The sequence below is a fragment of the Xiphias gladius genome, chromosome 24 (assembly GCF_016859285.1).
Source record: "Xiphias gladius isolate SHS-SW01 ecotype Sanya breed wild chromosome 24, ASM1685928v1, whole genome shotgun sequence".
Taxonomy (NCBI): Eukaryota; Metazoa; Chordata; class Actinopteri; order Istiophoriformes; family Xiphiidae; genus Xiphias; species Xiphias gladius.
Genome location: NC_053423.1, coordinates 16,188,555 through 16,205,095, shown reverse-complemented (window position 1 = coordinate 16,205,095; position 16,541 = coordinate 16,188,555). Strand labels below are relative to the sequence as shown.

At 40.4% G+C, this 16,541-nt stretch overlaps 1 protein-coding gene across 5 annotated transcripts in view; it reads right to left on the bottom strand.

Annotated features, from left to right (window-relative positions):
• akap9 (A kinase (PRKA) anchor protein 9) overlaps positions 1 to 16,541 on the bottom strand; it is a 67,577-nt gene that overhangs the window by 38,335 nt on the left and 12,701 nt on the right. For 3 of the 5 annotated variants that reach the window (XM_040121279.1, XM_040121284.1, XM_040121280.1), the window contains exons 3-17: positions 15,636 to 15,680; positions 14,622 to 14,684; positions 13,135 to 13,284; positions 12,723 to 12,878; positions 12,311 to 12,508; positions 9,394 to 12,216; positions 7,860 to 7,943; positions 5,853 to 6,000; positions 5,654 to 5,724; positions 5,434 to 5,551; positions 5,075 to 5,172; positions 4,882 to 4,987; positions 3,475 to 3,709; positions 1,487 to 1,547; positions 195 to 542 (exon numbers count right to left, since the gene is read on the bottom strand). In XM_040121279.1, coding sequence (XP_039977213.1) covers positions 195 to 542; positions 1,487 to 1,547; positions 3,475 to 3,709; positions 4,882 to 4,987; positions 5,075 to 5,172; positions 5,434 to 5,551; positions 5,654 to 5,724; positions 5,853 to 6,000; positions 7,860 to 7,943; positions 9,394 to 12,216; positions 12,311 to 12,508; positions 12,723 to 12,878; positions 13,135 to 13,284; positions 14,622 to 14,684; positions 15,636 to 15,680 — 4,704 coding nt within the window. The remainder of the gene's footprint in view (positions 1 to 194; positions 543 to 1,486; positions 1,548 to 3,474; positions 3,710 to 4,881; positions 4,988 to 5,074; positions 5,173 to 5,433; positions 5,552 to 5,653; positions 5,725 to 5,852; positions 6,001 to 7,859; positions 7,944 to 9,393; positions 12,217 to 12,310; positions 12,509 to 12,722; positions 12,879 to 13,134; positions 13,285 to 14,621; positions 14,685 to 15,635; positions 15,681 to 16,541) is intronic. The other 2 variants (XM_040121283.1, XM_040121281.1) reach the window with 2 other exon arrangements.

Below are 16,541 nucleotides of genomic sequence, written 5' to 3'. Positions count from 1 at the left end.
TGACATTTGGGCACATTTGTTTAATAAAATGTCTTAAATGATTAATTGATTATTGATTCCCCTACTATTTGTTTCAGGTCCAAATGTATCCTTTCATTTCAATCAGAAAAATACAGCTGTCTGCTGTTATCAGTTTTATTGATACTGGCTACACATGAGAGTTGCATGAAAATACAAAATTTATGGCAACCTACTTTGGCAACTTCCTCCTCCACTCTATCCAAGTGTTGTTTTTCTTCCAGCCCGACCTGCCCGGCAGCCCTAAGGCTCTCTGTGAAGCTTCCAGCACTGTGGATACTGTCGAGGTCCTGCCCTTTCTCTCCTCTCTCTTCCCGACGCTCCTCTCTCTTCCTCTCCTGCTCCCTTTCTTCTCTCAGGCTCGTCAGCTCGCTGCTGTGCTGCTCTCTGAGAGCGGCTACTTCTTGGACATACTTGTGGTAGAGCGCTTTCCTCAGTGCCTGCAGCTGTGCCGTCAGGCCTGCAGACCTGGTAGGCCAACGCAACTCCACGCCCTCCGCTGACAGTTCCTCTTCACCCAGGTCCTGTGAAGAGTGAAGAAAGCAGAAAAGAGGAGGAGAGGAAGAGTTACAAAAATTAAAATTAATGCACCAGATAACAGCTGACTGGAGTTTTTTAAAATGAGGTGGATAACAAGATATAAAGTTATGAAGAATAAAAGTTCCTCCAGACTATTCCTGAAATAAACAGGTCTTCTTTACTGTAGCTAAACCACACCCACTGATAAATACACTATTTTGTTCTCTCCACCCCGCAGGGATGATAGAGCGATTAAGAGATGTCCTGCATCACAATACAGCTACATTTCCCCCTAACACACTACTGCTCTGTCTCATGATGAATCCCTGTCTTGTCTGTTTCACAGTCATTCAGCTTCTTTAGTACCACTCCCTTCAAGTTTAACATTTCCAATCCAAACATAGTGTCTCAAAGTATATCATGCCCAATTTTCCAGTTTCTCTCCAGTTCTCGCTCCTCCTCTATTTCTGTCAATCCTCCACTACCTTGCTGTCTGACCTCTGCATGGGGATGTAAGAGCCTCAAACACGAGCTGTGGAGTTTTGAGGTTGGAGAGAGTGAGAATGACAAACTAAGGATGAAAGGATGAAAGTTGGAGTGACGCGAGTGAGACATGGCTTAAATGGAGTGCAGTTCATTCACGCAAGACAGAATCCTCCTTGCATGCAGCCGCCAAGACTAAAGTCCACTTGGTTCACGAGTAACACGCTAATATGGCAGGTTATGTAACGTCCAAACCTTTTAATTGTTAGATATAAGTCCGCATGATGTGGCTTCTGGAGCAAAGCTGGGGATTTAGGGCACATTTTAGCCTCAAGGCTGCAACTGCCCCCTCCCATCCACCCTTACTGTCATAGATTCTTAATGCATGTTCACGTTTCAGCTCATAGTAAGAAGTGATGCGTGTGACATAGGAGACTTAGATGAGGGCAAAAAGTAGGGGCCAAACCTTTAGTTCCTCGCTGTGCTCCTGCATCCTCACAGAGCTGGACTCTGGAACTGTGGACTCGCTGAAAGACAAAACGCAATGTCAAAATTAATTGTTCTGCAAATCTCATATAAGATTACAAGTTTGATACAGATTATTTTTTCTTACCTCTCTTTTAAAAAATGTGGAGAGGTCTTTTATTACTATATCACAGGTGAGAATGAATATAAATTCTTGAACTGTATATATAAAGGACCATGAAGCAGCTTACTGTCGGCACCGTTTCTGATATTGTTAACCATAAATGCATGATAAATTGTCATTACTGACAAATTCTACAGCAATATGAAAAAGGAGACTATACCCACTACTTTCAAAAAGTACAAAACTCAAAACTGGCTATAGCTTACATGCTTTCCAATTGTAAGCATTTAAGTTATAAATATTTCTCTGTGATCCCCATTTTATAGTAAATAAATTGGGCTCAGAAAAAACAAAAAAAACCAAAACATATTAATAAGACAATATCAAAATTATATAAACATTCCTAAAGTGTTAAAGTAAAGGCAAAAATTAATTTATGACATAATTGACAATTTCTTATGACAATTGTACATGACAATTATTTCATTATCAATTGATCTGATTTGTTTCTTGATTAATAGATTAATATGAAAATAGAGAAAATTTCTAATAACAATTTCGTAGTCCAAAGTGGCGTTTTCAAATTCTATTTTTTTGTCCGACCAACACTCCAAAACTCATGTAAGTGGACATACATATTACCTAATACTGTATATATGTATAACCCATCTGAATATATGTGATTAGATTCCATGTTTTATTGTATGTCTGTGAATCTTTTTCTTGAACACAGCCAGGATTAAACAACAAAGTTTTAAGAAGTACATTTTTCTTGAAAACCACAGTGGTAAGCGCATTTACAAAATCAGGCAGTGGAGGGCAGCATCATCTCAGTTTTCATAGTAACAGTGGGGCTCGGCCTCTCATGAGGAAAAGATCACCTGAAATAATATAGTTTATATAAAATATGTTTTTCTGTGTGAGTAAACAACTAGTATGTCAGAGATATGAGTTTATAGTAAAAATTGATATCCTGTGTAATAAGCCATTGTGATGCACAGGTTTATGCCATAGACTGTATATGAAGATCCCTGTATATCTTTATATAAAGCCTATGGTTTTTAAACACATCTGACAGCAAACCCCTGATGCTTTTGCCATTTCAGTGTTACCCTCACGTTCATCACGAAACCAATTCAGTTTAACCTGCTGAGTGCTTCGCGTCTAGTGGGTGGCATTCAACTCGTTTCCTATGCAGCATGCCAGTGCTTCAGTGACCTCTTCCCTCAGGAAGCCATCTGGAATGGCTGACAAGGTACCTTTATAGGTTAGTGGGCTAACAAAAGGCAGGAATAATGCTTTCAACAACCTAGCGAATATTTCATTAGTTGAGGCTTTGTTGTCAGCTGAACTGGGTCAGGTAGCTTCCACGTGCTACGCACCATGTGCAGACCAGCTTATGTTAGGAGTTATCTGTAGGAGATCGTGTAGCTCAGTCTGCTCAGACTCCCCGAACACAAGCGCTGAGAATTAACATGACTATTAACATGAGTTGTTCTAATTTTAAGAAAAACTGTAAATGGGAGAGAGTGGGTCTGTGAAAGAGAAAGTCAAACGAAGTTGTTTACCACACTTAGATTTAATTCATCAGATCACCATTTTCTGTTTCCAAACAGCTGTCATACCCGAGATGAGCCAATAGATATTTGCTGACTTATTACTTCAGATATCAATGGATATACGGGAGCAAATTTGGCATTTTGGTTTACTGCTTTAACAGTGTTTTGTAGTTAAGACTTCTTTTGTCATAATATATTCGACAATCGTTATCTGTGTAAGGAAAGTCGGCTGTACAAATGCATTTGCCGATGTCGGAAATCTTGCGTGAGAATTTGTCGTGCGTCGTGTTTACCCAGTGTCATTACCTGTAGTGGGTCTGAGTGCCTGTGACCTCCTGCAGTTGCTGCTGCAGCACGAAAAGCTCAATGGCGTACCGCTCGTCGGTCTCGGTGGCCTGCTGCTGGTAGTGAGCTCTGAGATGCTCCATCTCTTGTCTGTGACTCTCCTCCAGCTGGAGCTGCTTCTCCTGAGCCTCGACCTTCAGCCTCTGTAATTCCTTGGTTAGGGAGGTAGATGTTGCACCAGCCGGCTCCTCTGAATCTAACCGAAACAGAGATGAAATGTGAAATTCAAGATGCTCAGCTGGATAACATTTGAGATTAGAATCTGTAAAATCCAGAATAGAATTTAAAATCCTCCTCCTCACATACAAAGCCCTTAATGGTCAGGCACCATCATGTCTTTAAGAACTCATAGTACCCTATTACCCCAGTAGAACACTGCGTTCCCAGAACGCAGGCTTACTTGTGGTTCCTAGAGTCTCCAAAAGGAGAATGGGAGGAAGAGCCTTCAGCTATTAGGCTCCTCTACTGTGGAACCATCTTCGGGTTGGGTCCGGGAGGCAGACAAGCTCTCCACATTTAAGAGTAGGCTTAAAACCTTCATTTTTGATAAAGCTCATAGTAAGGGCTGGCTCAGGCTTGGCTTGAACCACCCCATAGTTATGCTGCTATAGGCCTAGACTGTCGGGGGACTTCCCATGATGCACCGAGCTCCTCTCTCCTCCTCTTCCTCTCCATCTGTACGCATTCCTATCCCAATAATGCTTGTTACTAACTTGACTTCCTTCTCTCTCCCCTAGTTTTACACTTTTTCGTCTCTCTCTCTCCTTCTCTACTCCTGTCGCTTTCTGCAGGTATTCTGCCCCTGGTGCCCCAGAGTCTGGATCTGTGACTGTAAAGCACCTACTGCCCCCATGATCCTGCCAAACACCCACTGCTTCAATTATTATGTTTATCATTATTATTCTTATTTTTATTATATTTAGTTTTATATGTATTATTATTCATCCTGTTATTATAATTATTAATTTTGTTATTAGTCTCATTATTATTATGCATCTTTATGTGGTACCTGTATTGCGCTATGTTCTCTTTCTTCCCTAACAGATATTAAAGGTATATGCTATTTAAAGGTATATGTTTAACAGTATATGCAGATGCAGGATGTGAAAAAATTTCACCACCATCTGTCCACCCTCAAGTCTTAATTACCAGTTTAGTTGAAGGCATGGCAGCTGAAAAAGAAATTACTTTTCAAAAGTGCTGTACAACAGAAAGAATGCCACAGAGTATTTAACTAACATAAATAACTTCAATTAATTAAGTCGGTCCTCTTATTGCATAACTCTGTGTTTAAACTCAGTGACCTGACATTAGCGCTTGACCTATTTCCTTTTGAATTTTCATTAGTGAGTTTAACTCCAGATTTACCTTTGCTTGAGGAGAGGCTTAAGCTGGCAACCTGCACACGCAGGTCAGAGATCTCCTTCTCACTGCTGCTCTTCAGTTCATCGTACGCCATCTGCAATTCCACCATCTAGGACACGACAGATTGGTCAGTGGGCCTCTGTTCACACTGTTATCCTCGCTGTCTCTTTAAACAAACTCAGTCTACAGATTGTACCTTGCTCCCGTCGGCTCTCAGCAGAGCCTGGAGCTCTGACAGTCGATGATATTCCTGCTCAATCCTCTCCCTCACCTGCTGAAGATCTTTGTATAGCTCTACGATAAGAGAAAGCAAGGTGTACTTTTAGATTAGGTGAAAATTTAATAAACCCCTTTTTAGATTCTTTTGTTTTATTTGATATGTAAGTAAGTGTTGCTGACTTTTGAATATACAGAGTTATATACAGATATACTGTACATATACAGACATTTATACCTTTTACTCTCAGCCACAGTGATGCATTTACTTGGAGCATGTTTTATTATCTGTAATACTTTGTATTTTAATTTTTAGTTCTTAAAATTCTTTAAACTTACCTCTGGCCTCCAGTACAATGGAGGTGGATTCACTAGTTTCTGGTCTTTCCTCTGAAGCCGGCAGCCGGCCCACATCAACACTCTCCAAAAAGCCTTCACCAAACATCTCGCGAAAAGACTGAAAGAGACATGGTTGCATGTTAGGGTAACTTGGAAACACATTTTAATGAGATTCATTCAGAAAACTTTTACAACTACAGTATTTGTATTCAGTAATTACCAGAATGATCTCACTGCATTCTTCTGACACAGCTTGTAACATGTCCTGATATTTGAAGATTTTTGCCTCATCTGTAACAATGAAAAAAACACACACCCAACTATGACAAACAACCAAAATCTCTCATGGAACGGCTTCTGTGGGGACGGCTGCTGGGCTACAAATGCACAAAAAGGAAACCCGCTACACATCTGCTCACCCAGGTTCCCGTGACCTTTCCGGTTTTGCAGTTTCAGCTCCAGAGAGTGTGCGCGGGCGTCCGTCTCCTCCTGCAGCAGCTCCAGCTGGGCAGCATGGATCTGAGACAGGCTGATGCGCTGGGCCTCCATCTGCAGCCTGCACTCACCCTTACCACAGGAAGAAGATATCATCACATTAACAGGGTTGGAATACTGCACATGGGAACATGCTTTTCCATATATACAATGTGATTTTATATTGGAGTGTTTGTCTTAACCCTCTTAAAATGGTCAACAATACAACACTTAATGGCACTGAACAAGAAAGTGCTGTTGAGACTGGAAGAGTTGTAAAAAGCATAAGATGCATATCACGTGTAACTGATTACAATTTAAAGTATGCACCATGGTACATCCATTTGCTAATCAAAGTAGTTAAATGATTAAATAATATAATCCCGTTTCTATGAAAGAGCAGTGGCACAAGCCATCTGTTTTCAGGATGAAAGGTCTATTATTATCACTACTGTCACGGAGAACAAAAGGCACACGGTGAGGCCTCTTTCTCTGATTATGCATTATCCATTAGCACAAATTCGCTATGGTTACATAATAATGAAATTGTGATTCTGTCACCTTTGATGTCTGATGTTTTTAAAGTGCACTCTACAGTTTAATTAGGCTGTATTTAAAATGCTTTGTTATGATACAATCTCCCCATCTGTACTACATCTGACGGTGTGGTGAGGAGAGTTCTGTCAAGGCCGAAACGACTCAGATGTTGCCGCTTAAAAACATGCAGATGCGAGGCGGTCCTAACTAACAAACACAGATGGCAGCTGTGTTGTGATGTGTCGCCGCTAGCACACACCAACAACAAAAAACAGAATTACCGAAAATGATGAAAATAACACCTACTAATGAAGGAATTACCACAAACCCATAAAAAACATCTTGCATTTATTGGCCGCTGTGCAGGAACAGATTTGTTCTTAAGTGGCCCATCGAGTGATGAAATATAATTTTCTGGCATTCTGGAATTTTCACCTACATAACTTTTTTCTTAGATACGAATGATATTCACAAGTGGTCCGAACCTGTTGTACGAGTTATGCCCAGATACTCTGGCTTTCTCCACAGCAAAAAAAAAAAAAACACTCATCTTATAACGAACTATAATGCCTAAAGATGAATTAATTTTGAGTTTAAATATGACATCGAAATCGACTAAAATAAAATACATTTATAAAATAAATTTATGGCAAATTTAATATTCTGTTTCTCATGCCAACTTACTGACAGGTTTCAGAAGTTTTTTTATTTCATTTGCATATTTTGGCACGGCAACTTATACGTTTCAGTAGTTGCTCGGAAATTTCTCCTTTCACTTTGACAGCTGCCTCAGGGTGCTATGGAGGATTATCCTCTATTGCACCAACAGTGTAATGTCATGGATTCCTTTGATTTAGAAAGATGTTTTTTAGCATTTTACTTCATGTCAAACTTTTCGTTCTTTATTCCTGTCTCAGAACAGCACTACTCTGCTGGCACCTCATTGCCAGGTGTAATTGTTTTGAATACTCTCATACAACTGCTGACCCTGCTAAATCTGCACGACTTGAAGCTCCGCAGTGAAGTTGTTATTTTTACTGTTCTAATTTGTGTGATTTGAGTGAAACGTGGCCACAAACCAAGCAGGACAATGACTATTTGGAGGCACTGATAATGCAAATGATCAAATCTCATGACGGTACACCTCCTCATGAAAAGGTGGCATTCATGGGGCTGAAACGAGTATTTTCTGACAAATTTGTGCAGTTCACAGAAGGAAAGTTCTTTTGAGCAAACCTGACAAAAAAGTAATAGAGATTTAGGACAAGAATGCTAAACCGTTCTCACATGAAGCCCAGTAATTCAGCTATAAGAGCACCTATTTATTGACCTTTATGCTGTATGATGAACTGCATCAAAGCAACTACTGACACTGCAAAGCAAAGGGGCAGGATGTGAGCTTAAGTGGCATTTACATGCTCAGTAGTCTCTCCTTCTTCCTCTGCTCCCTGACAAACGTCAGGCTCCGTGTGGTGGCCGCCCAACCCATGTCTGCTCACCTTCATGAGCAAGCAGAAGAAAAATATTGTAGTTTTTTTTAAAACTGTCTGAAGTTTTATCCCAGTACATATGCAGACATATATGACATCGATGGACGGAAGGACAAGATGCGTCATTATGCAACACTTCCTGAGAGGGAGAGGAGAGTAACTCAAGAAAGAAATCAATTTGCTGTTAAAATTATTCACTATATTTTGTAATGAGGGGATTCTGAACATTGTCTATTTTACTTTTATTTCAATTCTGTTTCAGCATGAAGAATTAATCTAGAGTATTATTTATTAAGACCTTGTATCAGCCTTGCATTAAATTGTTCATTGTGATTGTGACTATACGCGGAATCTAATTTAAAAAACACCTGCTTTAAGCTCTGGTGTTGACTGTGCAAATGTAGAACATCTTATGCAGAATATCAAAGAGACATTTAAACAAAATGTAATTTTCCCATGTAACTAAACATCAAAAGCAAATTTTACAATCGTTTTTAAATACTTCAAAACTTGCATTTTAGGCATTTTTGGTCAAGTACATTGAAAATAAGATCCTGCAGGATGTGTAATGTTTCAACCCAGGAGGTTACAAAAACTATATGAAACACAGATGTAAAATGGCAGACAGACACTGTAAACTGATCTTTTGCCTGGTGTAAACGAGATGCAACTTGAAGTGACACAGACACAGGAGTGACTGGGGTACAATGGCTTCTCACCTCAAACCCTTCACTCCCTGCAGGATGGAAAGAAACTAGAATGTACACATTTCTACACAACGGCAATGATTGAAAGGTATCAGAAGACTGTTGGTGATTGTTTTCCTTTTTTAGTTTCAGTCCTTTTCAAAGCCAAAATTGCATTCAGATTGAGGACGAGCAGCATCAAATGAAAGCAGATTATAAATATTGTATTTTTCTCCTTCAAAAGAAGAAATGAGCAGAATATTGATAGAGTCTTGACACTTCATGGCTATGTGCAGGCTGTACTGTAAGAGCATTTTCTCTTGTACATTTTTCTTCCCACAATAGTCCCACTTAATGTCACTGAATGTTCTGCACGAACTTAAAAAAAAAACATGGCTATCTTTTAACACTGCAGTCTGAGAGCAAGCCTGCGTACACTCAGGCAATTTGCAATCGTGACTGTTTGTCACTAGAGAGAAAACGTGTCAGTGCTGAAATGCTTCACTCATTTTCTCTTCAACGTTAAAGCTTGATCTGGCCATGAATGCAGTGCACGCATTTTGATGAGGCTGTTAACAATATCAGACATCACAGCATTAATCGTGAATGTGATACATACAATTTCAACAGCGCTTTCTTTTGACATGCACAGTTTTTGTAAAGCCCCTTGAATCAATCAAATATGTAATTTTATCAAACTTAAAAAGGCAGAGAAAAAGGGAGTGTGGTCGTTTTAGTGAAGAAGGGTGCAGTAGATGCATGTGAGTGCCTACCCATTTGTTGATGCAGTCTCTGCCTCCGTCTCCCTGGCACCCGTCAGCAGAGTCCTCCTTTCTGGCCCTCTCCTGTGAACATGATATAACCTGGCTCTCCATGTGAGGCTGCATCTCTTGCTCTACGGCACTTGTAGCTCTCTTTTCCTCCACCACTGCCTCCTCTTCCTCCTCCCTTTGTCTTTCTTCTCTGCTGTCTGACAGAGAAGTGCCCAGTTTGCGCTCCTGCTTCGACCTCTGCCGTCTCTTGCGCCTGCTTGACCCTGAGGCTGTGGACTTCTGTGGGGGGGGTCGTCCTTCAACAGGTCCCTCGCCCGAGGACTGGGCTGCTGCTGGAGATGGAGTCTGCGAAAGCCTCTGGAGCTCCAGGGTCTGCCGGATGCTGTCTCTCTCGGCTTCGGCTGCCCATAAGAGCGACCGAAGAGCTTTTATCTCCTCTTGAGGAACTGTCTCAACAGCTTCCTCGTCTTTCTGGAGCTTAGCTTTTCTCTGGGCATCCTGCTCCCTCCTGTGCGCACTTATAATCTCTTGGTTGTTTTCCAGTTCTTTCCCTAGGCTTTCATTTTGGGTGTTGACCTTTGCGTTTTCTTTTCTCACTTTCACCAGCTCCTCTTCCAGCTGTCCCACTTTGCTCTCAGTGAACATCAGTTGCTCTGTAACTTCTGAAAGCCTCCCAGCAAGGGCTTCCTTCTCACTCAAAGTAACATTAAGTTTCTCCATTAGCTCGGTAGTATCTTTTTCTATCAAAGCTTTACTATCTGTATTTGTGTCCTCCATTTTGATATCTCTTCTACTCTCCTCCAGATCCCGAATCTGTGACTGAAAGCTGGCAATTTTTGCCTCAAACTCAAGTGTCTCCTTCAGTGTCCTCTCTTCTATCTGTGTCTTTGCCTCAGTGAGACACATGTACTCTTCCTTCAGCTCCTGGTAGTTTACCTCAAAATTCTTTTCAGCAAAAGAGAAAGTAGTCCTCTGCTTTTCAATTTCCTCTCTAAGCTCATCTACTTGTTGTTGTATTTGATTCTTCTCTGCTGCGAGTTTCTCAATTTTCATAATTTTTGAGTCCAACTCTTCTTTTAAAGTTTTATTAGATTCTATTAATGTCTTCTTTTCTAATTCCTGCTCTTTCCAATTGTTCTCCCAACATTGTTCTTTCTCTTTTTCAAGCACCTCTGTCTTTTTTAGTAATGCCTGAATTTCTTTTTCCATTCTAGCTCGTTCTCTTCCTCCCTTTCTCAGTTCCACAAGCTCCACCTGAAGCTCTTGGAGCTGCTGGACAAGCTCATCTGCCTTGGAGCTGTGCAAAGCTAGCTTTAGATCTTCTTTCAGGCCAAAGATTTGGTGCAAAAGCTCATCTCGCTCTGTGGCAAAATTTGCCTTCTCTCTTCGTAACAAATGCAGTTCTTCTTCATATCTAACGCGCAGGTCACCCAACGTTCTCTCATGTTTCATAGTAGCCTCATTGAGAAGGTTTTCTGTGTTCAGGAAGCTCTCCTTCTGCAATTCTTCCCGCAGATGGGTGAGCTCTTCCTCATGGCTGAACAAGAGCTGAGTTCTCAGTCGTTCCAGCTCTGCTTCCTGTGACTCGGCCATGCGGTCCAGCACAGCATCCTTCTCCCTCTCTAACATCTCCAACTTGATCTTGTAATTGGTTATTTCTGATTCGTGTTTTGTTTCTGCCTCTTGTGCAGCTTCCTGAGCAGCAGCCAGTTCGCTCTTCAGTTTGTCAATCATCTCCTGGAGGCGCTGCAGTTCGCCTTGCTGGCTTTCCTGAGAGATAAGACTGTGGGAGACCAGCTCCACTTTTTCTTTAGCAGAACGAAGATCTTGAAGAAGATCCTCAACCTTGACCTGCAGGTTGAAGTTTTCTTGGGTGACTTGGCTTAGGTCATTTATGGTTTTATTGTGCATTGCTTGGGATTGCTCTAATGTCTCCTGAAGTTCCTTATTCTTAGCATTGAGAGATTCCACCTCAACAGTAGAGCTTTGAGACAGTTGTGCTTTTAGAAGCTCAAGCTCAGCACAATACTGCTCAGTCATTTGCTCCACTTTTGCTGAATGTTGCAAATTAAGCTCCTGCTTCATCTGGACAATTTGCTGGCCGTACATCTCATCCAGCTCTGCCCTGAGAAGTTCAAGCTTCCTCACAGTCTCTTCCTGCATTTTTTGGATGGTGTCACTCTCAGACAGGCTGCCCTGGTGACAGCGTTTCTGCAGGTCCTCTACTGTGCCCATGAGCTGCATAATTTCATTAGAAGACATTCGCTCTTTTTGTCTAGAGTTTGCAAGTTCACCCTTACAACTTTCTAACTCTACTAGCTCTTTCTCCAGTTCTAATTTACAACTTTCCATTTCACTTTTACAGCTTTCAAAGTCAGACTTAGTGCTTTTCAGGCATCCTTCAAGCTCTGACAGTTTTACAGCCATTTGCTGTTGCAGGTCATGCAGGCGTTTTTCAGAGGACTCAAGCTCATTCTTAAGCTGTGTAAGAGAGCAGTCACGTTCTGAAATGACTCTCTCTTGCTCTGCTATGATCAGGTCTTTCTCATCCGACTGGTGTATAATATTCTCATCCCTAGTCCTTCCAACATGAGCAAGTTCCTCTCTGAGCAGGGTCAATGACCGCTCATGTTCTGTGATTATTGCAGTTTGCTCTGAAATTAACAGACTTTTCTCTTTCAGTGTTTGTGCAAAAGACTCCTCTGCTGTTCTTAACTCCGTCAGCGATCGCTCCTGAGTCACAATGACTTTTTCTTGTTCAGCAATCAGCAGGTCCTTTTTATTTATCCTTTGTGTAAATGACTCTTCTGATCTTCTCCCTGGCTACAAAGAAAACAAAACAAACAAACATTGAGAACACAGTTTGTTACCACTTGAATAAATGTCTAATGTCTTAACACACTAGGCAACTTCTCACCATCTCCAACTCGCTGAGTTTGTGCTGGAGCTGGCTGATGTGCTCCAGCTGTTCACTGCTCCTCTCCTGGTGCTTTCTGACCTCTGCGTTCATTTCCTCCAGCTGCTGTTGGTACTGGACGAGCTGCTGCCTGGCCTGCAGAAGATCAGCTGCTGTGCTGCTGTGGCTGGTATTCCTTAGTGTCTCACCTGCCTGCAGCTGCGATTATTAGTCATAGTGGAGGGTTGTTAGGATACGGAAAAATAAAAGGAAAAACATTTTACTTCCCATTTATAACAAGCTCGTACAAGCTCAGATTAACTGCTAATTGGACATATGGATAACAAGCAGTAGTACAAAATTATAACTGTGTAAAAAGGACAGAATAGAGGAACATGACATATTAGTTAAGGCCAGAAAAAAAACTTCAAACCTGCTGGAACTGAATATGTAGTTTTTGGCTTTGTTCTGTCAGCTCCAGGAACTCTTTCATGATCTCGTCTTTCTCTTCACGAGCTTGCTGAAGGTTAGATGTGAGCTGGGTGATGATACCATCTCGCTGCTTCAGAGCAGCTTCAAAGTCCTGCAGCTATAAAAGTAAAATGGCATTAAGTAAAATTACCTCATATACAGATTAAGGTTGATAAAGGTATTATACAGCAACAAGGAACTGGTATTTTAAAATGGTTATATACTGTGGTAACCAGAGCGGTTAAAATAATCTCTTACCCTGGGTATTTTTTCATTGCACTGGCAGGAGTTCAGCCTTAATGTACGGATGAAGAATAAATGCTATACTCCAAAGGTATGATCTGTAATACAGTAAATGTCAATCAAATATCTACCTGCTGTACTCCTTCTGTTCCAAAGGCAGCCCTGATTTCCTCAAGTTCTCGACTCAGCTCCTCCACTGCCTTGGTCTTGGCGGCGAGTGCATCCTCCATATCCTGCATCGTACCTCCCTTTGTCACCTGTTGCAGAGGCTCCACCTCCTCCTGAACAGGGAAATAACAGTAAGAGCTGGCATAGCATTCACAAGGTTTTGATAAAGGATACAAGATGAGGTTTTCAGGAATGAGCTTAACACTTAGTCACAACCCCAGAACAACAGCAGCTAGTTACAAGAACCAAGTGCCACATGAAGGAATGTGTAGTAAATATATTAATATTAACAACTGTTCCTGTTTAAAAATGTTTTTTTTTTTTTTTAAAGCACTAATGAGACCAATAACCTTAAGCAGTTTAGTGCAGTCTGTCAATGTTAATCCTATAAGTGGGAGTTAATAAGGCCTGTAAGGTAATTAAATTCAGCTAAACACCAGAAAATTCTAAATACTGGCAAACAAACAAACAAAAGCTGTAGGTCTTGGAAAGTTAAATCCGTTCTTCGACAAAAACTGTAGTAAACTATAGTGCTTTTAAAATGTTAAAATTTCTTGAATTTTGCAGATTGCTGACAATGAATTAGATCTGATTTTTGCGGGTTCTCAAAGTAACTCAAGGGAAATCAGAGGGAAAAAATGATGTCTACATTTGATCTTTCTTTCTTGCAAGAAAAATAAGAATACAACCTCAGTTGTAAATAATAATAATACTTTTACCTAGGTTTAGGCTTTTTTGGACTGGAAGCTCAATAAAGATAAAACTTTGTTCCAAATTCAACATTATACAAGTTATGGTAAGTTATGGTAGCTATATATTTCAAACAATATTTAGTCCTACAGATTAGTTCTGAATTGGTTAGCGCTCTAATGCTTATCCTTAACACCTTACTGTCATCCTTACTGTAGTCAGCGTGTCACAACCAGTTTTAGATTTGCTCCAAACAGTATCTATCCCAGCTGTATTGATCAGCTCTTCCCTGGTTTTTGTCCCCTCAAATATCACCTTACTGGATCTAAAGAGACCAGGTCTTTGTGTAAAACCTCCTGTCCTCTCTCCTTCGACACTTCACTCTCGTCTTCCTTCTTTTCCATCATTCAGCCACCCTCACTTCATTCTCCTCCAGCTTTTAGAGATAATTTACACCTCTAAAATGTCACAAAGCCCCGTCAAAGCCTAACCTCCTGAGCCATTTGTCCTTTCAAAATGATAATTTATAAAACACTAAGATTTTTTTCTCCTTTTCTCCCATAGTCTATACCTAATATGAACAGTATGTGGGTATATAGTCAAGTAAGTATGGCATAAAACAAGCATGGTTAGTGGGTTATAGGAAATTTTGCAGATGACTAAAATGTTAAGCAAATAGAGAGTCATATCCAGCAGCCAGAGGGTTTGCTAGCAAAGCCAAAAGCAGAGCCAAAAGAACTCCTTGATCGGATTACTGTACCCAGATCAAATCCTTCGAAGACATCATTAGATTCTCTGTCATCACATCATGGCACCCATTTATCTGTTAATTCACAATGTTGTCAGTGAAAAGTTAAGGTTTGGGAACTGCGATGAAAAGCCCAACATAATTTCAGAAATCATCCCATGGCAGATTTGTACTCAGTCTGATGATTTGTACGATTTATTTTCTTTAAAAATATTCTTAAATGCTGTTTTTAATAACAGTATGGACTAAAAACACATTTAAATCATCCTCAAGTTGTTTTAGATTTTCTTAATTTGATAACATTTTTTAAAATGTAGTGTCAAGTGACATTAGGCAACAAAACAGCAGCAAACTTAGGAAGAATGGTTTAATGATTTTCAGATGATACCGCGTTTGAATTGTCCCATTGTTACTGAAACCAATTGTTTTATTTGACTGGCTCACGGTCAGAGAGGGTGTATGGTAGCCAGCAGCGACACAGTTTAAGAACAGGAAAAGTTATTTATGCACCAAAGACAAATTCTTTCAGCACATGATCATGTTATCACCTGTCAAGTGGTCCTACTCAGAGGACACTGCTGATGGAATAAGCCATGATACTGACTGACTGCGGTAATCTGCTTCTGGTCTCCAGCACCATTCCAAAGAAAACAGTAGGACGATGCTTCCAGTTCAGTTGACAAGCTACATCTAAATAATGGAAAACCTTGACAACTATGGGCAGGTAATTAGCCACTTGCTAAATCTTCCTCAGTCCATGAAATTTTGCAAAACACATCCGCTGGCAGTCGGTTTTCAAACAGTACCATCAGTAACTTCATAACTAGGATTTTCCGAAACAGAAAGTGAGCCCCAGGTGTGCCCATAAATCACTTATGACACAACTACACTTGCAGCCGTATGCAGAGACGCTGGATTAATGTAAACTTGGCATTGCGAAAAACATTTTGAATAACCATAAAATTAAAGAAACGGAAGGTCATTTGAAAAAGTGATGATATATATTTTGAGAAAAGGTCATCTCACCTCTGAGGAATAATCTTCAGCAGTAGTGGACACTTCACTCTCCGGCTGCAACAGAAAAAAGTGAGGCAATTTCATCAATACTGCACAGAGAAAACTAACAGAATATATAAGCAACATAAAAGAAGTTATTTCAATCATAACACAAGACAAATTACTGCATCAAACTTATCAAAAATTTAAAAACACTTAATTCCAACTGAACACAATCAAGTTGTGGGGTCTTTTAATGTGAAATTAAAAGGAGACCAAACATTTCCACAACTCTTCCAATCGAATATAAAATGCACACACTAAAATGGTCAGTCATAATCATTTGAAACAAGGCCTGCCTTGTGTCCTACTTCAGAAGGCACTCTACATTCAAATATGGGTCTAATCTACTCCTGCCACACAGCTCCTTTCTCACTCCCACAGAGTAATGAGGGCCATTATTAAAGTCTATTTTCGGGTTAATTCTTAGGTCATAAATTGAAACTGTGTGGGGGCCGCAACCGGAGAGAAATCACATGTTTTGCCTTGCCTGATTGCAGAACTTGAACATTACCTCAAACTGTTAGCAGCCACGTCCGCAAAGTAGATTATTGGTCTAGTAACGCGTGACGTGACTAGGGATGGACTCTGACAGCCGGATCCAGTATGGATTCGTTAAGTTCTGAAGGTAACGAATCCCTTATCAAACCTTTTGTCTCTCCTCACTGTTTTTTATTAGTAATGAGCATTGGAAAACATATTGTGAGCAGACTTGTAATTTTTAGCTGTTTCTGGTTAAAATGACAGACATAACAAGCAGCACATTAGATTTATAGTATCAGTATCTGTACTGAGTAGCTGGTGAGCTGCAGCTTTTACTTAAATTTGCCAGATACCTTTAAAGACCATTTTCATAAATTATACTGCTCATCACAT